This window comes from Echinops telfairi, unplaced genomic scaffold, assembly GCF_000313985.2.
Source record: "Echinops telfairi isolate 266 unplaced genomic scaffold, ASM31398v2 ScPeMD7_70;HRSCAF=299, whole genome shotgun sequence".
Classification (NCBI taxonomy): domain Eukaryota; kingdom Metazoa; phylum Chordata; class Mammalia; order Afrosoricida; family Tenrecidae; genus Echinops; species Echinops telfairi.
In genome coordinates this window covers 42,891,728-42,916,144 of record NW_022103968.1, presented here as the reverse complement: position 1 = coordinate 42,916,144, position 24,417 = coordinate 42,891,728, and the positions used below count along the sequence as shown (strand labels likewise).

The 24,417-nt window shown below is 39.6% G+C and overlaps 1 protein-coding gene across 2 annotated transcripts in view; it reads right to left on the bottom strand.

Moving 5' to 3' along the window:
• PRKG1 (protein kinase cGMP-dependent 1) overlaps positions 1-24,417 on the bottom strand; it is a 1,384,334-nt gene that overhangs the window by 213,756 nt on the left and 1,146,161 nt on the right. For both annotated transcript variants that reach the window (XM_004701092.2, XM_004701091.2), the window contains exons 6-7: positions 23,562-23,639; positions 11,403-11,497 (exon numbers count right to left, since the gene is read on the bottom strand). In XM_004701092.2, coding sequence (XP_004701149.1) covers positions 11,403-11,497; positions 23,562-23,639 — 173 coding nt within the window. The remainder of the gene's footprint in view (positions 1-11,402; positions 11,498-23,561; positions 23,640-24,417) is intronic.

The window sequence follows — 24,417 nt, the reverse complement described above, 5'->3', positions numbered from 1 at the left end:
TCTGCAAACCAAACTCACTCACTGCCATCAGGTTGATTCTGACCCAAAGCAATCCTACAGGACTCCCATGTGAGTTTCCGAGGCTATAAATCCTTGCGAGAACAGAAAGCTTGTCTTTCTTTTGTGGCGTGACTGGCGGATTTGAACTTCTGGCTTTGAGGTTAGCTGTCCAACATGTAATCCACCAAGGTGTCTATACCTGTCTACAGTACACATATACACTCACAAAATAATTCAGAAAATTCAAGGAGGAATAACAAAAATATTTTTTTGTAACTAAATCTTCATCCCAGGGTGAAAGTCTTTGACGGAGACTACTAGAGCTGTGTCCATTATTTCATTGTTTGCTGAAATTTTCTCCTTGATTGTGTGGATTGTTGCTGTTGGATGCCTTTGAGTTGGCTCTGACTTATAAAAACCTGGTATAAATAGGGGAAAACATTCACTGGTTCTATTCCATATTAATATTAATTAATACGATCATGTGTGTATGCCAGCCCAAACCTTAAGGTGTTCCCATAGGACGTGGGAGGGGAGGACGTGTGTGCACTTGTGTATGTCAACCTTTCATGTTGTACTGTGGCTTCTCTAAAACCAGGGTGTGATTTCTGTAAAGTTATTCTATGCATTTCTAGACAGCAAAGCCCAAAGCCCTGTAAGACAGAAAAATGACATAAGAAGATTTAGATGGAAAGGGAACAAGACTAAATCTGGGGGCCAATTAGGAGGCTGTGGAGTAATCCAGTGGCCGCAAGCAGAACAGTGACTGTGGTCATGGAAAAATCAGGAGATATTAAAAGTTATTTAGTAGGTATTATTTTCAAGATTGGGTTACCATGGCTGTGGCTATTTTAGGACATAAAAGAACCAAGGACACCATCCAGATTTCTGGTTTGAGGAATACTTCTTACAATAGGGAGCACAGGAAAGTGAATCAATTTGTCTGTTGGCGAAGCAAAAATTACGTCAGTTTTGTCCAAGCTCCGTTGGAGGTGTCCACGTGCTGTCTAAATGGACATCAGCACCAGAACCAGGCCTCCTCACACCCCGGAGAAGAGCAGTGGGAGTGACACTCGGCGACTACAATGTCTTTGTGATGTGATGTCCCGTGCTTCTCCCAAGGTATCATTTACACATGATTCTAATGACCTGTTTACCAGTAATTCTTGAACAAGAAATTAAGCTCAGGCATAAGAAGTGAGGTAATAGCTTCCTTTAATGAGCACCACTCTCCCCTCAGGCCAACCCTTCTTCATTTCGTCCACCTTTCAGATGGGAGAGTGGTCTAGCTTTTCCAAGCCAGTTCTACAAATAGCAGCTAGCCCCAAATCCTGGACACCTTCTGGCTCTGAGCCTCAGTCACAAATGCAGGACAACATGAAAACAAACAAACAAACACCTGGCCTCTTTACATTTTATAACGGTAATTCTTTCAAGATTAATCTTCACTAAAAAAGCACATTAATTACAATCATCACTAACAACAACTAGGACAACAACAACCAAAGGACTCAGGTGCTACCAGTGGAAACCAGTAGACAGCGGTCTGAAAGTTGGAAAATGAGCCGTGCCTGGACTAGAGCTCACGCGCCGTAAGAAGGTGACAGGCAGAGCCTCGCATGAGGCTAGAGGTCCTGACGCATTTCTACACTAGAGATGAAATCCTTAGAAATAACTGTTGGCCCAGGCAAGCATCGAGGACGCTCTTAGGGAAACAGAAACCCAAGTCTGCAGCTGTCGTGCTTGTGTGCCATCTAATAAGTTTCAAATCATAGAAAATCTATGAGCTAGAGTTCAAAGGTTATACTCTTCCTGGGAGCAGATTGCCAGCAGGGTGGTAGGTGGGTTTGAACCATCAATCTATAGTTAGCAGCTGAGCACTTAACCAAAGTGTCACCAGGGCTCCTTATCTCGCAGCTGGGAGTCTTTTGAACTTGTTTTTATGGTACATGAACATCAAGCTCAAATCCATCCGTTAAAGCATAGCCATGTGCAACAGCTGTATAGATATGATCCAATAGCCGACACAATGGGAATCCCTCAGATCACCAATCTAACTAAAAATGAGCATGCATTAAAAAATAAACAACAATAGTCAGACCGAGCCACTGGCAGATCCAGACTAAACAAAGAAAAGAGTCCCAGCAGTCATCCTATCAGGCAGAGACCATTGTAATCTTGATTATACTGGACAGTTCTCCGTACTTGGTTAGTAGATCTCCCTAGAGACACGACTTGACTTGAATTTGTTCTGGGTGCAAGTATCTCATGACAGAAATCCCTTCCTTGGCTTTTGTAATATAGCTGGGGGTCTCCTCCCTCTCATGCATTATTTGTATTTTTGTCTTTATTCTAATATCATCTTATCCTTACCACCTTAATGCTATTGGTTTTTCATTGTTTTTTGTTGGCTTTTCAAGCTGTGAAGCACAGGAGGAGTGGCTGTAGAATGATAATAACTGATAGGAGGTGTTCTACAGAATGCAGGGGTGGAGGATCGGCAATAGGGAGGGAAAGGGATTTGGGAAGCAAATCATGACGGTGGGAAGGGACGTAGCACAAGAAGTGATCGTGATTGCATAACTCATTTTAAAGGTGATTTAACCATTGGAGGCTAACACTACACTAAAAAGAGATCTGAAAGGAAAAATTAGGGAAAATGTGGAAGAAAGGAAAGGTGCAAAGATGATTCTGAGAATTTTCCATAATGAAGAAATCAAATTTAACAAAAGGAAGAATCACATAGAATCACATACAGCATAACTAAAACATATCTAAAAATGGAGAAAAGGGGGAAGTTGTGAAGGAGTTTGTCTTACTTGAATCCATAATCAAGGCTCATGGAAGCTGTAGTCAAGAAACCAAAAGATTCATTCCATTCAGTAAAGCTGCTGCCAAAGACATCTTTAGAGCATGGAAAAGCAAGGCTGTTACTTTGAGGACCTAAATGCGCCTGACCCAAGTCATGAGATTTTCCAATGTGTCTGTCGTATGCATGTGAAAGGTGGACATTAACTAACAAAGATGCAAGAGGTCAATGCGTATGAATACGGTGCTGGAGAATAACGTTGAAGGTATCATGGACTTCAAAAAAGAGAAACCAATTTGCGTTGGGAGAAGTGCAGCCATAGTACTCCTTAGAGGCAATGATGGCAAGATTTCGTCTTACACAATTTGGACATACTGTCAGGAGAGACCAGTCTCAAGAGAAGGACATCATGCTTGATAAAGTAGAGGGGCCGTGAAAAAAAGGACGGTCCTCAATGAGACGGGATGACCTCTGGGCTGCAGCAATGGGCTCCGGCATAAGGATGGTGTATCTCTTGCAACGTTATGTAGAGGGTCACTATGGGTCAGTGCCAACCCAATGGCACCAATCAACAAGATGCCTCTAGAGACTGTCATAAAAGTACAAACACCGAAGACAAAGAGAAAGCAATCACAGGGGAAAGTCAGCTTATCTAACGAGGAAGGCCTTCGAAGAGATGGCTTGACGCAATGGCTCAAACATGAAAACAAGTGCGAGGGCGGCACAGGGCCAAGCAATCGTTCACGATGTGGTGCTCAGGGTGGCCGAGCCACAGCCGACTCAGCAGCAGCTAACAACAACATCTGTCTATAGTATACATACCTATATATTGAACTAGGGTGATATGACCGAAACAAAAGGCCATATTGTGAGTGTGAAATCATATTTTATACTTTGAGAATAAAATAACATTTTTTTCCAAAAAAACAAACAAAAAAGAATGCTGCTGTGACTTACTACAGTGATGAATGCTAGTAAATAAGGAAATAAAGTGTAACCTACATCTCTATACCTAACACTGCATTCACCTGAATTTAGGTCAAATGTAAACACTGCAATGTAACTAGTAAATGAGCTGCTTAATAGAAAGAGGTGCTCTTATTGGTAGGGGCCATGCAGCCGGTCTGACCCACAGCGGCCCTCCGTACAGTAGAACAAACACGGCCCAGTCCTTTGCCGTCCTCACACTGTTCTTATGTGTGAACCCATTTTTGTAGTCAAGGTCCCAAAACCTCTGGTGAAAGACTTCCTGTTTCAATGCCCTTCTACTCCTAAAAAAGTAGCATATCATGAAATTCAGTAGTACTATTGACTGATATTGAGGGGCTTAAAAACTTGGTAGAACTAAAATACTAGAACAATATACATAGAAGAATAAAGTGGTGATTAGAAGTTAAACAACTAAGATCCTGGTATGATTGAAGAAAAAGAGATAGTTAATGATTACACTACATGCTATATATATGGTTAAAAATGTAAACACAATAATTGGAAGAGTAAATGAAAATGCTATATTTCCAAATAAGGAAATGACACAAATGTGTTGAGTGTGACAGAAGGAAAATAAAAGGGGGAAAAGAGATGATATTTGTAAAGATAACCATTCAGTAATGGGAGTAATGATTCCCTGAGGGTACAAAAAGGGGGGGCAGATATGTTGGATGGTGTAAGATACAGGGCGGGAGAAGGAATAATAATAATATTTAATATAATAACAAGGTTCTTGAGGGTCAGGGAGAGCAGGGATAAAGGGGAGCTGATATCAAAGAATACAAGAAGAAAGGAAATGTTTTGAAAATGATGGTGGCAACAATTGTACACTCATTCTTGATCAAATTGAACTATGAGTTGTTATAATATCTGTAAGAGCTCCCAATAAAAATGGAACAAAAAGAAAATCAAGTTGTGGAATGAAACTTCTCTGTGTAGAAATTTAAATACAATTAAAACAAGCTTACATACATTTATGAATATATATAAAATATAAGTAGTGAAGAGTCATACAAAAACTTCAGCATTTTAGTTTTGTGAGGGGTAGGAAGTACTGGGGGAGGATACAAAAATATTTGGATTGTGTCTATAATAACTTTATTTCCAAATAAATAAATAAAACCAATGTAATTGAGATGCAGTCAATTAATATGACCCATCTGGCCACAATATTTCATGTGATTTATCATAAATCCTAGCCTCTATGCCTGTATTATAACCCCATTTTAGAAGGCATTCTCTGCTATGTTGATGGACAGGATTAAGGTGAGATATATTCTGAGTCTCTACCTTACTAGAGGATATGAAGCAAGTCATCACCCTTTATTTGCCTGGAGATACTGTCTGCTGAAGACAAAAAATACCACACCTCAATCAAAGTTAATCCTCTGTGTATAAGAGCCATGTCTGAAGCAGAGAAAGAGAAATCCAGGACCATGGAGGGAGAATAATCACCAGTGGAACAAGTTGGAGATCTTTGTCTGAAGTCGCAGAGACTGATACCAGAGGCACCAGATGCTGCAGTGCAGAGACCATGGGACAGAGCAGAGGAGCCAGGCTGGGACCAACGGCCAGGGTGTGGACAGCATGAGAGAACAGAGGACCAACACAGAGATGAAGGGACTCTGGGGCAGAGGAAAAGGTGGGCTTCCTGACCCCCAAAGGCAGAACCCAAGGGAGCACAGGTCTATAAGACTTAATCACAGAGGGAGTTCGCTGCTGGCTGAGACGGGGCTGCTCTGGACCAATGACTGTATCCTGTTACTCATCTTGACTTGCGGTCATTTATTACAAGCCTACATACTTTCTCAGTAGATTCTGACTTATAGTGACCCTATAGGACAAGAGAGAACTGTCCAGGTAGGATTCAGAAATTGTAACTCTTTACCGAAGTGAACCGCAAATCTTGATAATTTTGAGTCTTGTGTGTGTTCTGTGTGATCACTGCGACAGACTATCGAAACCAGCAGAGAAGCAGTGTCCTAGGAGGAATGGTCGGTAGAATAGGTACAGAAGGATAGAGGAGGTGTCTCTGACCTTGGCCTTGTTGCAACTGGCCTTGGCTTTGGATGGACCTATATCCTGATTTCCCTTCGGATAGCCAGAGGATATCAGAGGTGGCCTCTGCTGTGTTTTTAGCAGTGTTAAAAAATATAAATAACTAAATATCTGGTTAAAATATGACTGAATAATATTATGTCATATACAGTAGGTATTTGTTATGTTGTTTTCTGTACTATATTTGTTTATTTTTTACAAAAAGAAAGACAATAAGAAGCAGGTTGGCAGAGGTTAATCAATTTCTCCAAAATCACTCTTCAAGAGAAGACATCTCCAATTAGTGTCAGATTACTCAATGAGATAGTTAAGTTTTATTGCCAACCAGGCTGATAAACACACGTGGGATCAATTGAAGGGCGGAGAGATAAATGGCTCCATGAGCCTTACCTTCCTGGTTCTCGGGTCTCTTGCTTTGTGATGGTCGCACCAGGGTGCCCCTGCCTCAGCAGTTCCCTGCTTCAGCTGGCAAGGCTCACTTCCTGCAAGACATCCCTGAGGAGAAGCCACATGGTCCTACCCCGATGCAGCCCTGGGTGCTGGAGCAGCTGTGTGGAGACCCCTGCCAGCGCTGAGATGCTTACACGTTCACTGATTCGGCTTTCCTTCTGCAGTCTGCGTCACTGCATGTGTTTTGTGAGATGGAGGAGGGTTTTGTGGATTGCTGTTGGACATATGGGCTGATTTTGGACTTATGGGCTTGGGTAACACTGGCTTGGGATGCTTTCTTAATGTACACTTACCCTTTATATAAAACTCTCTCTGATACATATGAGTTTCTGTGGATTTGTTTCTGTAATGTACCCAGACAAACACACTCAACAAGTAAAAGCATAGGCTTGCTTGTGTTTACTTACTAATGCATAGTGAACCATTTCACATTTTAGCACCACATCAAGGATTCTGCTTCTAGCTATGGGTGGCGTCTGTTACTCTCCCAGCCCTTTCCCACAGAATTAAAGCCGCTTTTCAAATTTACAGTCTCTGTATAGGGGACAGAGCACCCAGTAAGCAAGGCAAGCACAGGCTTATTTGTGCTTACTAATTTGTAGTGAATAGGTTCACACAGTTTTCACCACATCCAAGATGAATTGCAAGTCAAAATCATCTGAACTTGCTCATAAGTGAGCACACACAAGCCTCTGCTTATCTTATTGCTGGACAATTCTACACTGCAGTCCATAACAAAGTCTATTAAACGGACTCTGCTATTCACTTTTACATTAAAGAGGACAGAGCCTGACATGTGGCATCGGGGATCTGAATGAAAGACAACAGTGGAGAGAGTTCTTACAGGGAAAGGCAGGACTGACAGTGGTTGGCTATTAAATTCCAACATTTAACAGGAAGCCTCTGGGCTGCATTTGACATCCTTGATCTCCAGGGCCCCGCTCCAGTTGGAAAGAGGTCAAATCTCAGAGGAGGACAGGCTACATCTTCCGAGAACTTCAGAGATCATTTAGTTCAACTTGCTTAGGAAGAGAGGAGACCGAGAGTGGTTATATAACCAGGAAGCTTTACATTCAAATCTCATGCTATGGAGATTCTACCAAGAGTGCTAAACTTTTTAAAAAATGTAGGTGAACATCCTTGGTGATGGGGACGATGACAAGGTGGTGGCGATGATTAAGATAATGGTGCTGGCGGCTCTATAGGCACCAGATCAAATGTTTTCCAAGTATCCCCCTGTGAATCCTCATGACAACCCAGTAAATGAGGTCCACTCATAACCCCAATTATAGGAAAAAGACAAGGCTCTCTGGGTCACACGGTTACTAAATGACAGTGGGATCCAACGCAGTAGGATTTCCGAGTTAGAATTTTTATTATTTGCTATTGCTGATCACTCAAATGTTAGGGGAAAGTGGGTGGAGAATGTGTGCAGTATTCTGAATATCTTCAGGAGCATAAAACAAACTATCCAGTACACGGACACTGGTTTATGAGAAAACCACAATCTGGAATTCTGTGTGATGTATTGACTGCAATGTTCTCTTCCAAGTATAAATATCATACTGTCTACAAACAAGTATTGCTATTGCCAAATACATATGTTATATTTACCCAAATACACACCCCCAGAGTTGTCTAACAAACTATATCCTCCATTTATATCAATGTATAGGCAACTTAGAGAGAGAGAAGTGAAACAAATGATTGTTTGTGAAAAGTTGGAATTTCTTGTTAAAAACATAGAAAACAAAAAATCCAAAAGAACACAGAGACACGGTGTGAAAATAAGTCACATATATAGAATATCAAAATGTTCAAAGAACTAATAGAGACAGAGTAGCCTAATAGGCTTGCTTCATTTGAAACTAGAAACAGAGCTTTCAAGAGGCAATACCTAATTGATACCTACCCACTGCCACCAAGTCAATTCTGACTCAGTGACCCTAATAAACAGAGTCGAATTTCTTTATAGGGGTCTGAGACTAATCTTTACTGGAGTAGCCTGCCTCATCTTTCTCCTGTGGAGCAGCTGGTGGGCTTGAACCACTGACCTTGCAATGACTATGCTAGTGCTTAAGTTACCATGTAATCAGGCTCCTAACCCATTGATAAAAACCACAAAATGAGAGCCCACAAGTAAAACAATTTGCAGAAAAGTTTGTTTGTCATCAGTTTTTTTTTTTTAATGTGAAATTAATTGCCTATGTTCTCACATTTTAAAAATTTAGGCTTTTCTGCTGTTCTTAAAAGGCTCAGACCTCATTTCTTCAGATTAGCAATGACCTGGAGCTCAGTAGATATTGTCAACTCAGCTTTCCAGTTATATCGTCACATAAGGCTTTACGGTTTGACATAGCCCTCATTCACCGTATTTGAGGGATTTACATTTAAAATCAGCCCTCCATAGTACATTGAGCTCACAACCTCTGACGCCTGGCTAAACAAATTCCAATAGTTGGAAGTAATTCAGAGTCAGATGGAATTACAAAATTGAGCATCATTAGGGAGGTTTGTTTGTTCATTCATTTTTCATTCTTCCATTCAACAAATCCTATTGACTAAGTGCCAGATGCTGGGCTCACCTCAGCGTATAAACACTTGAGACTTTTTTTCATGGAAGTAACATAGAGTCACAGATCTGGAAGAGTTTATCTTTGCTTATTTGAGAGGGTTGAAGACAAAACATCCGTGATTTTATTAAATGAAAAGAGGATTTTGTGAAACGAAAAGAGGAATTCTAAAGAATGCTAACAATTTCAAAGATCACAAAGAACAAGAAGTTTGAAGCAGGCTGGGAGAGATCAATAGTGAATTCAGAATGATAATGTAAGCAGTAATGATGTCAAAGGCAGAGTAGAATGAAAATTCTACTGGATAAGTAGCCAGTCTTTGGTATACCTTAAAAGTGTACTTAATATAGACAGATACAGAAGGGCTGGCTATTCACAGAGAGTAAAAGACATAAAAAATGGGAGTGTAGCTTGTGGCAGGGAAATGGTTGGTTGGGGAGTAAGGAAAGAAATGACTTGTTTCTCAGTTTATGGGAGAACCAAATGTGCTTTCTAAAAGCGTGTGGAGCTCAGTTTTGTGCAAAAGAGTCTTGTCACCAGACCATTCATAAAAATATGCTAAAAATCGATGGAATGTCACTCAATTATTTTGGCATCACCACAAAATTTAGCAACCCTTTCATAAACCCTATCTCCAACGTCACTTCTTGGAACACGTTATACAAAGGTGTTTCTCACCATCAACATAGTTTTGTTTTGTTTTCAAATGACTCAAAAAACAGTGCCAATAAACTCCCAAAGAAAATCTTTTGGTTCCTAATTATCTATTCCTTATTCTATGGTATTTTTCTGTTCTTTCATTCAGGAATCATAGTTAATGTTTCTGGTCCTTTTGCCATGCTGGGGATTAACGTTAATTCCAAAAGAGGCATTTCATCTTGAAGCAATGAAACTGAGTGGTGGTGTTTTCTAGAAACCGCTATAGATTTTATATTAAAGGGATAGAAAGACAAAAGTGCAGAGGGTAAGTTCAAGCAGTTTATTCTAAGAGATCATTTTTAATGTATCACTTGTAGACATGCTAGTTCTCTGATGTTTCTACTTGAAAAATCTAATGCTAAGTACATATTCAATAAATATATGCTATAGAAACCGCTATAGATTTTATATTCAAGGGATAAAAAGACAAAAGTGCAGAGGGTAAGTTCAAGCAGTTTATTCTAAGAGATCATTTTTAATGTATTACTTGTAGACATGCTAGTTCTCTGATGTTTCTACTTGAAAAATCTAATGCTAAGTACATGTTCAATAAATACAAATCACAAAAAACAAAGAAAGTTGAGTGCATTTAGCGTTGAATGTCCTTAAGACTATATGGCCTGGTAAGATGATTCATCAACATTTCTTTATTTCTGTAGCTGTTAAATAATATGAAAAAAGAACTTTCCATCTGATTTTGGCTTTAAAAAATTCCTTAAACTATTTTTTACTATGCTTTTAAACAATACACTTATAAGGTAATTCTTAAAATGAAAGAAGCAATAATTTGAAATGGAAGCAAAAATAGTTCTGAATATTTTAGGAACAAATGATGCTTTATAACTGTTTCTCTCTAGGAGACACTTCTGGACCTAGAATTGGATACTGAAATAAATGTTTACTGGTTATTTCTTATAAAAATATCTTATCTGCACCAATGAAATTTGAAGCATCTCATCTATATTTATTGGTATCCGAAATATGTAGCTCATTTGGAAACAGAATTAGAATACCCAAGTTTATTTTTCATACATTCTGTAAAATGCTTTAGAGTGTTTTTCCATCGCACATGGGCAGATATGCCAAGTGCCTGCTTCTTGAGGTCTCAGTGGAAAAGCACAGTTTCAGTCACCATGACTCTCTACTACAGTGGTTCTCAACCTTCCTAATGCCACGACCCTTTCATACCGTTCCTCAAGTGGTGGTGACCCCAACATAAAATTATTCTTGTTTTGCTAACAGTTAGGAAATGGGTAACACCTGTGAAAGGGTCGTTTGACCCCCAAAGGGGCCATGACCCACAGGTTGAGAGCCGCAGCTCTACTAGGAAGTAGTACCTTTTAAGCCTGTCTATAGTCAATCTGCAAGGAGTGAATTACCTCCATCTCTCTACCTCCACTACCACACCCAGGATGACAATCACCACTCCAAGGAGAAGCTTGGAAAGGCTTCCCTACCTTCTGACCGAGTGTTTGTACAATCAGATTTAGGGATGGTAAGAAATTCCAAGTAAGAGTGTCCACAGCAAGCTCAGCAGAAACTCTTCCATCTCTCCTACAGTCTTCACAAAGTTTGTATTGAAGAACACAATGCTGGAAAAATTCCCATTACTATAACAGTGATAGATTACAGATATGAAATGGGTTTGCAACCTATAAGCAGATTACAAAGTTAACTGGAAATAAATAGAAATACTCATTAGATCTGTGTTTGATGCTCGAATAGCCACTAGATAAATACCCCATTTTATTAGTAGCTCAATCAAGAAGATAAGAGTTTTTGCGGTAATCAAATCAAAACTGTGTAGCAAATGGTTCACTTACCCCTGCAAGGCTTTCTCTCCAAACCAATCACCTTTTCCTAAAGTTCGAAGGAAAACTGGGTCTTCGCTTGGTGAGTCTTCACGAGTGACATTCACCTACACAGAGAAACGAGGAAAGTCTATAGCCACTGCATCTCTGGATGGCCAACAAACACTGATTGACAATGCTGATTCCATTTACTAAAACAAACCTATTTTAATGAAAAGAAAATTCAATTACAGTGAACCCTTGTTTATCGTGGTTAATCGGTTCTAGACCCTACCGTGATAAATGAAATTGCGCGAAGTAGGATTCCTTATTTGTAAATCAAATATTTTCGTAGTTAGAGCATAGAGGACATGAAAAAACACCCTTTAGTCACCATTACACTCGTATTACCCAATTTATTAAATGAAAAAGGGAAAATACAGTAAAACATTTTGGACGTTACAATTATCATTTATTATTTATTATATTATTTATAGCATCTAGTTTACAGTATTACATATTTCACATACAGTCTTATTATACATAGTTCTTACAAATACTGTAATCAATGGCGTGCAACCTCCACGATTTTCTTGCCATCTTTGATCATATCCAAAAGTTTTACCTTTTCCTGGATGGTGAGCATCTTCCTCTGGCGCTTATTTTTATTGTCAGAAGGCTTAGAAGAAGTAGCTCGTTTAGGAGCCATCATAGGGCTTAGATAAAATTTCTTAAAAATCGCAAACAATTACAGTACACTGTACAAAAGCAAAAATGCATCTGATACGTAGCTCCGATACGTAGCGATGCAGACAGAAGCGTGTACAGTATGAGCCAATCAGTGGCAGTAATGACAGAGCATGCGCTGTTATGCAAAAACCGCGATAGAGTGAAGCCGCGGAAGTCGAAGCGCGAAGTGGCGAGGGTTCACTGTACTGTGAAAAGTCCAAAGAATAACAGGACAGGTTTTCATACAAGCCACAAGAACGAACATTTCGATATTTTGTTAAACCTCCATACTTTTTAAAGGAGTTATATATATATATATGTATGTGTGTATGTATGCATGACTCACATCCATTGCCATTGAGTTCCACTTCCTAGTGACCCTACAGGACAAGGCAGAACTGCCCTGCGGGTTTCTGAGGATGTAGCTCTTCAAGGGAGCAGGAAGCCTTGCCTTTGTGAGCAGCTAGTGGTTTCAAACTACAAACCTTGTGGTTGGCAGTTCAACACATAACCATTATGCCACCAGGGCTTCCCATAGATGCTAAAAACATGTGCACTGCAGCACATTAGTAGCAAACAACTGGATACATGAATACCAACCAGCAGTGGAATCGATAAACGAATATATTTATGTAACAGAATAAGACTGAAACATAAAATCCTGCTCGAATTGCATTCATACTAATAACATAGAACAAACAGCCTAAACAATGTTTAAAATTGAGGGATGATGCAAATAGTAAGATGATGATGCATAATAGATAAATTAGATTCATACTAACAATATGGAACAATACAAACTATCAAGAGAAAAAAGGGAGCTGCTGAATGACACACACAGTATGGCCGTCTGCATGCACTCTACGAACACATTTGTAAGGGGATAACGCAAGCCCAAGGCACAAGCACGGGACTCCTAGGGTAAGGGAGAATGACACACACAGTATGGCATCCGCACGCATTCTTTTTTGTTTGTTTGTATGTTTAGTACGCATGCATTCTACAAACACATTTGTAAGGGAATAACACAAGGCCAAGGCACAAGCTCTGGACTCCTCAGAGTTAGGGACTCCTAATAAGACGGTGGTTGAGTGAACTTCAAATTTCCATGCATATACACACATTTTATCCATTTACAAATGTGTTTCTAGAATACAAGATTGGATTCTAAAATGGATAAGCTAAATTAGGGGAACAGCTATTTAAGTGAAATTCAAATTTCCATATAAATTTAAATTCAATCTAATTTATCCTTTTAAAGAAATATAATAAATATTTTTTACCACAACAAATAGTATGCTCTTCAAACAAAGTATTACTTTTTTGATAGTCTCTAAAATTTATAATACTAATGAAAACTGTAAATTGTTTCATCAGAAAACCTTCCATTTAAGTGAGCTGTCCGGCACCTGCAGGCCGCCCTGTGCACTCGTCCGGGGAAAGTAAGCGATGTTCTCTCGGTGCTGCTGTAGCATCGACGCAGACAGCAAGGCGTGTGTTGTCTCTGTGTATTGATTCACTTCCTGCTCAGTGTACACTAATAGTCGTGAGACTGCCGATGTTCCTTCCAGAAAGGTTAAATCATTAAAAATCACCTATCTGGAAAATGTAATGAAGTAGAAAAACTCATTTCTTGAGACAATGCCAGACACTGAAGCATGTTTAAAATCACTAGGCCTCCCGTTTTTGAATCAAGAGAACTGACATCAGAGACCAGACGTTTGATAAGTATCCAGGTCTATGCAAGGAGGAGGGAATTCAACGGGTAATCTCTATTGGTCCATTTGCTGACTCCTCAAATAAACGGTGTTTCAAAACCAGGGCATGCTTTCTATCATGCTTTCTCATCGAGATGCTACTCTGTAGGCTGATGAGGTTTTAACAGAGGAGGACTGAAATACAGAGGCCCATTCATTCTAAGTGAAGGTGGATCTTATTTACCACAAAGGTTACTCCCATTGATTCTGCCTCCTGGCGGCCCCGTGAGTGTCACAGTAGCACTGTGCGGCACACCGTTTTCAAAGTCTAATTTTCTGGACACAGATCGAGGAGTTTCTTCAGTCATGCCTGGATGGTCTTGAACCACCAAAGTTATAGTAAGCAGCTCAGGGAGTAAACAGCTTACATAACCTAGCTGGATCCATATTCTGGAGACTGCCGTGCAGTGGGTCTGAAATATCTGCATTCCAAGAGAGTAATGTAAGTGGTGCCAAAGCAATGCTCTACAGACCAATCTTGGGTAATTATACATGAATTATTATAATATTTCTGAACCTCAAAACTCAAATTCAAACTCACTGCCATCCAGTCGATTCTGACTCATGGCAACCCTATAGGACAGGGTAGAACTGCCTCTGTGGGTTTCCAAGATTGTAACTCTCTACGGAAGCTCTGTAGTTCTCCCTCGGAGCTACTGGCAGTTTTGAACTGTGGACCTTGCAGACCGCAGCTCTATTTGTAACAACGGTGCCACCGGGATGTCTTTTCAGAATCTCTGTGTCCTCTAAAGGGTGAAGCAATTTGACAAAAGTACTTCTGTTCTTCCAACTGACTGCTAAAGAGATCATAAACAAGGATGGAATATCTTATAGGCTTATGGCATTAATTCAAAATTAGATGCATAGAAATATTTTGTAACTCCTACATTTTCTAGTTGGTGAATAAAAGTTAGTGGAGATTGAAAGCGGCAAACTAGGAGCACCATTGGAGAAACATCCGTGGGTTTTGAAGTGTTGTTTGAAAAGATGTTGCTAAAGTGCAGTTATAGAGACAGAAGAAACAGTGAACCATCCCCAGAACAAGCCACTTTCTGTTTATGTGATAAATCTGAGGGAAAACTTATCCTAATAATCCAAAATATGTGCAATTCAATGATCAAATAGAAGTGCTTTCCTTTACAGTTTTAATCTTCACATATTTAACTTGTACTTTTAATGAACTGTTCTAAATACACACAGATAACAATAGCAAATATTTACATATTTAATCCCGTAAAAATCAGAGCACAGAAAGTTAAACATACAGTGATAGTTCTCTAACCTAGGCCTGCATACCGTTCTTTCCACACCTAAACTAGGAAGTACTTTCTGACTCATGCTGCTGATGTGGTTACATGAGAGCAAGTCAGTGCTGATTCACAGCGACCTTATGTGCAACAGAATAAAACACGACCTGGGCCCCGGCCATCTCCACAGTTGTTGTCATATTTGAGCCCACTGTCACAGCCACTGTGTTCATCCATCTCATTCAGGACCGTCCTCGTTTTCCCTTAACCTTGTGCCTCTTGCTAACACATCTGAAGCACACAGTTGACGTCTCGCTAACCCTGCTTGGCCTTCAAGTGAACGTCTGTATGTACTCTTTTGAGAGAGACAGATTTGGTCTTGGTTCTGGCATTGCGTGTTATGGTATAATCTGAGGCACCCAGACCATGATCAAGTGCATCCATTCCTCTCCGGTCTCCCCTACTCATTGCCTACTTTTCATATGCACCTTGACTTGAATGGGGATCACTGTAGTCCTCAAAGTGACATCTGTGCTTTTTAATAACCTAAACAGTAATAATGTAAAGCCGTAGAAAATAATTGGCTACTTAGATTTAACAAAACGATTTTGTCTATTCGAGTCCACATACGTCCTCTACAAAAACAGATAGCTAATCCAGAGGGAGGAAGGAGTGTGTGCATGTGTTTGTGAACTAAACGAACTCATTGATGAAAACCATCAGTACAGTTCTCATTTCAGAAGTTCTGTACATTTAATAATAAAATAAGTGGTTCATATCTGCTAATGTTACTATTACTATTTGGGGGGGGGGGGTGGGGGACACAGTATCACGACAGAAAAGTCCCTGGAAAAGGACATTATTCTTTCTAAAGTTCAAAGTCAAGGGAAAGGGAAGACTCTACATTAGGCTGGGTTTTCTAAAGAGGCAACACTAGTGACACTCACATACGCACAAGAAATAATTTTTTCTTTTTAATCACGGAAGCATCCCACGCAGCCAGAGAGCAGGCAAACCTCCCCTGACTCAACTCCCTGGGTCAGATGCTAGCTGGAGGCCCTCCTCAGCTCACACAGTGCTGGGGCCATGACCAAGACGCAGAAAGACCACAGACAGGTGGAGGCAGAGTAGGGAGGATCCAAGGCCAACAGGCAACGTGGCAGGCCACAGACAGCTCCCAGGGCCAGCAGGCCACATGGTGGCTGTCAGCCCAGGAAGTCAGACACAGGATTCAGGCCAGCAGGAAGAAGAGGGAAAGAGCTCTCCTCCACAGGGTCTCTTAAAGAAATCATGGTCATATCTCCCAGAAGACGTCATCAGGCTGTGCCCTGACTGAGAGGTTGGATTCCACCCTTATCCTTTTCAAGGTACAGCCAAGGTGGCATAAAACAGAGCACTGACCTTCCAGGAGGTGGATTGACACAGTGACTCCCGCAAGGGGGTCAGAAAGCCAACAATGGTGAGGAGGGTGCAGCACCGGGCAGTGTCTCGTTCTGTTGCACGTACGGTGCCCATGAGTGGGAACGGGCTCTATCGCACCCAACAAGAAACAGCGACTGCCACATTTTATTGTTGCCATAAAATGGTATTGAGAAGAGTATTGAATATCTTGCCTTAAGGTATGTAAGAGTATGCATATTTTAATGTCCTTTTTACTTGCCTATATTTTAATTTTTAATAAAAGACATGTTTGGTTCCATAGTTTAATTTTTGACTGTTTAAAAACTATATGTGCATTTAAAAATCAAAATAGAAACAACATTTTTAGTGGGACAAATAAACTGGCCTTTAATACCAAGTCTTCAGTACAGAATATCAATATTTTAACTGATACTTTAACCTAAAAACAACACTATAACAAAATGAATTCATGATTTTCTGTTCAGAACAGACTCAACATTTTATTTGAGAAGCAAAGCAATGCTTTTCAAAATAACTGACTTTTTAATCCATCCAAAACTGAATACTTTTCTCCTTAAAATTTTTTAGAACTTTGATGTAATCAGTGGGACACATATACAGCGGGGATCTCTAGTGTTGCTAGAGAGAAGCGCCCTATTTCAGATTCATGTAGTTATTCTCTTCGCCACAAGATGGAAGTATGCACTAAATATGGGATAGATGCAGCCCACTAACTCTCTGAGGCAGAAGTATAGATAGGAACAAAATGGTAGGAATTCTGTGCTTCACACAATGGATGGATTGTGATAAGAGTTGTATGAGCCTCCAATAAAATGATTTTTTTTAAAAAAAGAAACCAAAATTGACCTGTGGTTTCCATGGGTGATAGAGGAAGCATTTTGGCTTAGGGGCACTGAGTTTAATTTAATGGGAGTGGAACAATTTGGAGTGGTATATCAGTAACAGCGGTACAACATGAAGAGTATAATCCCTCGCACTGAATTATTCATGTAGAAGCTGTTGAATTAGAGAAGGTTTGTGGCATATATTTTTGTCAAAATCAGAAAAACCCACGAATAACACAGCATAAGGAAGAAGAAAATGTTCTAAAATTGATGATGGTAAAGATTGCAGAATTCATCTTGATAGGATTCAATTACTGAATGTCATGATATGTGAATGAAGTGTCAATAAAACTTAAAAATTAAAAGTATATAAAACATCATGACTAAATTTAAGGGGGGAAATTTTAAGTACATCTATTTGATTCTCAACCTAGCTTTAAAAAACAAACATTAGTAGTTGAAATGCTTATAATCCAATCTCTCCAAACCAGCGACTTTGTGAGTGGAAATGAATAGCCTCAATCAGAATCTTGCAAACAGGACAGAAACCTCAATAACCACCTTATAACCTGCTCTGGCATTGACTAAGATAAGATCACAGAGTCCTGATCTATAAAGTATTTTTAGCAGGGTGTACTGGTCTGTCTAAATTGCTTTTTGTAAACAAATATGGAATTTATGGATGCGTAGGGGAAAACCAGCTTGAGCATTAGCAAGGTAAACATTTTCCTATCTGTATGATTAATAGAGTTTACAATTGAAGAGTTCCCTGAGCCTTTTTCACAACAGTCTGTATTTATTGCTCACACTTTGCGCCTGTTTTTCCAAAACACACAAAACAAACGGTCTCCCACTGTAGAAGGCGGCGGCCACAGCGAGGAGCTCGTCGTTTCAGGCACGTGCAGAGAAACAATGCAGCTTCTTTCCTTTCAATTGTGTCCTCTGCCCTTTCGTCATGAGTAAAGTTTATTGTGGACAGGATGTGAAACTCCCCTGACTCTGACTTACCCACTGCACCCTTTGTGTAACCCAGGAGAAGATGAGCATTTCTGCCCGCCACACACACTGTTTCTCCTTTCCCAAAACTCTTATCTAGAATTTCTATGCATCATCCCCTTATTCGTGTTTCTAATGTACTTACTTCACACACCGCATACGAACATATCCTCTATCTGTCTGCTTTAAAACACACTCAACAAAGCCGTGATAATAAGTATCCCCTGTACATGGGTACAGATAAGAGCTGGTAACACAGGGAATCCAGGTCAGATAAACCCCTCAGGACCAATGAGAGTAGTGAGACCGAGAGGGGAAGGGGAAGATAGAGTAGAAAATGGGAACCAATCACAAGGATCTACATATAACCCCCTCCCTGGGAGGATGGACAACAGAAAAGTGGGCGAAGGGAGACATTGGACAGTGTAAGACATGAAAAAACAGTAATAATTTATAAATTATCAAGGGTACATCAGGGAGAGGGAAGAAAGGAAGGGAGGAGAAAAAATGAGGAGCTGATACCAAGGGCTCAAGTAGAAAGAAAATCTTTTGAGAATGATGATGGCAGTAATGGATGTATGTATGGATTGTGATGAGTTGTATGAGCCCCCAATAAAATGATTAAAACAACAACAACAAAATAAGTATCCCCATCTTGCTTTTGACCTTAAAGGAAATGTTTCTTTATGGTACACTGGTATGTATAACAAATAAAACTTCCATAAGAGAAAAAAAAGACAATTTCCACAAGAGAACAAAGCCTATTTCTCGGTATCAACACTGTACTTTGTGACTATGCCTATTGGGTTAGTACACATGCTTGAAGACTTGGTAATTCTCAGAAGTAAAGCCATGTGGTATGAATGGTATTTAATGATTAGAAATTTCTAATTATATTTTTTCTAATGGTAACATATACGTTATAAAAATAGACTTCAGAAACAAACTGAAAACGCATATACATTATTGAGACTGAAATTTTATCAACCAATTCTGTTCCATTGGAGTCCATTCTAATTATGGAGAGAGACAAAACGTGGGTTTACAATAAATCACAATATCAAGGACGTAGACATCAAGTTCTGTCAGAGCTACTTGTCATGCTCGATTGTGAATTCCTTTTATTCTCTGGGAAGAAATAGCCATCCTCCCAGGTAACTGGGATAGACTGATTAAAGAACACAGAACTAACGCAGCTTCTAGGTAGGCAGCACCCAGGACTTCAGACGCCGCTGCAGGCAGCCTGCCTGACGTTTCAGACAGATCCGTTTGTGCTGGTTGGCTGCAGGAAACCAAGTGTCTCCACGTTTAGAGTATGTTTTCCTTTTTTAAGTGGCTGTACGTTCAGGGGAACAAAAAGTCTTTCACTTGAATAAGTGGCACCAAACAAAGGGGAATCCATTTTGCAGCTCTGCAGCCCTGTGGTGAGTCATAGCTTGGGTCTCACCACGTTGCGTGAGAAAGAGCCAATTTGGCAGCAAAAAACTTTACACCTGTGTCAGGAATATCCTTTATAAACATTTACAAAAACAAGCTGTACAATGTTAGAAAGTTTTCTTTTTAACAATGTAGTTGCCTGTTAGCCTGAACTTACTCTCTTGTTACTCTTCCACAGTCTAACCTCTACCTGGTGATGAAGACTGGAGTATTCACACCTTATGATTCTTAAGCCTTAGTGAAGGCTAATGTAGTCATAGATATTCGTATTAATATACAAATAACAATAGCATTAAAATTCAATGTAATATAAGCATGACATAATCTGTACATGTGTTATTTTATTAACATGTTAGTTGTTGAGAAGTGCCATCGGATCACTTCTGACCGGTGGAGACCACACACAACTGCTCCTGTTCCAGCCTCACAGCTCCCAGGCTTCAGCCCATTGCTACAGCCACTGAGTCAATCTACCTCCATGAAGGCCGTCCTCCTCTCTGCCCTTCCACTTGACCAAACGTGATGCCCTTCTCTAGGGACTGGTCTCTCTTGACAACATGCCCAAAGTGTGCACAGTGAAGTCTTGCCATTCTTGCTCCTATGGAGCTCTCTGGCCTCACTTCTTCCAGTACAGATCAGCTTGTACTTTTATGGTCCGGGATACATAGTTAAATGCATGGATTCTTCTTCCGTCTCCTTTATGCAGTGTCCAACTCTCACACTCATATGAAGCTAGAGAAAATACTATGGCTTGAGTCGGGCACACCTTAGTCTTCAAAGTAGCATCCTTGCTTTTCCTTAACGTATACAATACGGATTATTGCACCATTACTGTTCTGTAGTGAATACAGTTAAGGATCACGGCAGTCAATTCAGAGGACCAGGAATGCCAGGAGCAATCTATGCCTGCTTTAAAAGAAAAAATCATCTTGAACTAGCAGAGTCCCGGTGGAGCTCTGAAATAGTGGCAATAGAATTGGGCCCTCTGGTGTAATTGGCACACTCTTTCTATGTAGATAGATATTATAAAACTAATAAAACACCGCCACTGAAGCACCTGTCTTCAGCTAAACTCGGTTACAAACTACTATTTCAGGCTGCATAGAAAATTTGCTGTCATAGGGTGGTCACCAAAGTCTGTCAGGAATCCATCATAAGCACATCGCCCCGTTATGGCAGAGCCAGCAATATCATAAAGGAAAAATGCATCCCGACTGTCACCATGCAAGATTCCCTCGTAACAAATCGATTCATTATGGCTTTTGAGGATTTTCAAATTTTCCTGATCCTTTTGTCAATATCAAGCAATAAAACAGTAAATTGTAAGCTTTAATAACCATTCTACAAGCCATAAAATGTTAATATTTACTCATCCTCTAACATTGGGGAACATGAGATAAAAATTTAACCGCAATTCTGGCCAAACATCTTAATTCATGAGTCCTTTTAAGAAGCTGGATCTTGACTTTGGTTTTTATCCTAGGCTTTCAGAGATCAGTCAAAAGAACAGGTACGGTTTTAAAAATATATATGCATAACATATATACACACATTATATATAATTATATGTGACATATATAATATATATACACATTATATATAAAATATATAAGGGAAGAGCCATGGTGGTGTAGTAGATTACACATTGGGCTGTTAACCATAAGGTCAGCAGTTTGAAACTATCAGCTGCTCTTTGGGAGAAAGATGAGGCTTTCTACTCCCATAAAGAGTTACAGTCTCAGAAACCCAGAGGCAGTTCCATCATGTCCTATAGGATCGTTTTGAGTCAGAATTGACTTGATGACAGTCAGATTTGTCTAAGGGGAATCTCAACATGTTCGTGGGAAAATGGAATGAGGAGGTAATGGATATGATAGACAGAGAGAGAGACGACAGATAGAACAATCTTAATTCAAAATTAGTCCACAGAGGATTATCTAAAATGTGATCCACCAAGATTAATAATCTTTACAGACTCTGTTCACTCTACCTCCTTTTCTAATGCATATGAGACAAGTTCTAGAGTAAGTTTCATCTGTTCAATTAGAAACAAAGCAAAAAAATGTATTCTTAAAGATTTAACATTTTAAAAATGAAAACCAGTATATACATCCACTCTACTTACTCATTATTTCCCATATCTTACTGTAATGGATACATACTAGTAAAAAAAACAAACTCACTGCCATCAAGTTGATTGTGACTCATTCTTTAGAAAGATCATTTCTGATAAGGGCAAATAATATCAAGTTACAGCATATAGTGTGAGAACATTTACTGGCAAAAAGTGATTATGGCTTTACTGTTGAAAGGAATTTAAGGTATTTGTGATAATATAACATTAGTAAGTCTCCATTTACATTTCACTTATTTCTTAATTTGTTTTTAAATAGGCTTTATAATGGATTAATACTGTTGAAAACAAAATCAAAATGTTTTAGTTGGGAATAGACTGTGAATTTTCATTCATGTTGCCCCTTACTTTATAATTTATCACCATTAGTTGTTTCCAGAAAACCCAGCACTAATCCCCGGCCATCCAGTTGATTCAGACTCACTGCAACCCTGTAGAATGGAGTATAACTGCTCCTTTGGGTTGTTGAGATTGTAAATATATAGTGAAATCAAACCCTCCTCTTCCTCCTTCAGAGCCATTGGTGTGTTAAGCTCATCGACTGTACACGTTAGCAGCCAGATCCCCCACACCAATAGTTCTAATTAGTTTCCTATTAACCATATAATATTTTTATAAAGAAACATTAATATATGTATGTGCCTATCATCTTCAGAATTCTAAGAAAGCTGCCTAAAGACACTAAATCAAATTAAAACTAAACTCACTACTATTGAGTCAATGCTGACTCATAAGTGACCACATAGGACAGGGTAGAATTGCCCTTGTGTGTTTTCAAGACTATAAATCTGTATGGGATTAAAAACCTTATCTTTCTCCCCAAGAGATGGCTGGTGGTTTTGAACTGCTGACCTTGTGGTTAGCAGCCCAACACATAACCACTATGGCACCAAGACCCTAACTAGTAAATCTCAAAACCCAAGTTCAATTTGAGTCATCTGATTTCAAATAAGATATTTCATCATAACACCTACTCCTCGTAACTGGATGGATTCTTATTCTCATATGAATTTTTAAAATAAATTTTCTCTTTTATTTTAAAATTATGTAATCTACTTCAAATATTGTAGCCTAGAAAATTCTGTAAGGTTTCTATTCTGTTACATAGGATCATTCAAATATAACCCAAAGCTACTGCTAGCTAGTTGATCCACCCATCAGGATCCTATAGGATAGGGTAGAACTGCCTTGTTGCCCCCTTTGAGTTTCTGAAGCTATAAATGTTTACAGCAACAGACAGCCTCATCTCTCTCCTACACAGCAGCTGGTGTTTTCCAACAACTGACCTTGCCGTTAGCAAGCCGATGCACAGCAGCTGCGCCTCCAAGCTTCTTACGAGTCACAATGATTCAGACGCTTCAACAGCAACCGATTCTAGAGAGCATGAAACTCACGGACAGACCCATGTCATCATGATTATGAGCTTTCACTATATTTACTGGTCTTCAAAGTGGTACTTCTTCCTTTTGAATTATTTTTGGATGATTCATTCTAACATATTTCTCTTTTGAAGGCAGAAGATGGAAACACTTTTGCAATATAAGACTGTACGTGTGAAAAAAAAAAAAGACCGCGCGTGTTCTTCCAGGGACCCCTGAGGAGGCCACATTTCCTCAGGCATCACTTTGCGTGCCTGCAAAGCTTACCTTTCCTTTGCTGATGATAAAGAAGGTGTCTCCTCTTGCGCCTTGCCTGATAATATATTCCCCATTTTCATAGTGGGTCTGAAAAATAAGCAGTGATAGAAAAATCAAGAAAGGAATGATTTACCGAAGCAGCTCAACCATTTCAAATATCAATTCCCAATGGAATCACGCAGCAGAACTTTTAGATGAGCCTAAAAGCCCCCATGATTTAAGAATAATATTTAATAAATAGTCAATGAACACAATGATGACAAAGAAATCATTTGTATCCTGCTCCTTTTAAAAACTATTTTGTTAGTGTTGTTCGATTTTCATGCGATTATAGTTATATCTTTGAATTTATTCATTTTACTTATTGGATAAAAATACTGCTTTCTCCCAACCATCAACTGGGCATGAAACAAAATAGTGTGGCTGCTGATTGAACTGGTCTTTCTCTATGATTCTTTTTATTCCTCTCCTTTGATTTAGTATTCTTATCGTGATAGCCTCTTTCTGAGAGGCGGCTATGGTGTCTGGAGATCTTCATTTCAAACCAGCTTGACTTTCTGTGTGAACTATGTGGCCCTAGTGACTTTTTCAGGCACAGAACTGGGCTTAAATGTCCTTGCTTCAGCTATTTAGCTTTAACCCCGTCCAACAAAATGCCTTAATTTTATGAGTTGCATTCTGGTCCAACATCTGTGAGCTCCTAAACTAACAACTCCAGAGTCTAGTAAAGCTGCACGGGGATTCTCACAGCAGCATGTGAATGTTCTGACCTGACTCAGCGGCCAGTCCCATGCCCAGGACGTTCTTCCAGTGTCCGCAATGAACAAAATTTCTACAAGGAGAGGTGGAAGAATGTGTCGTGCTG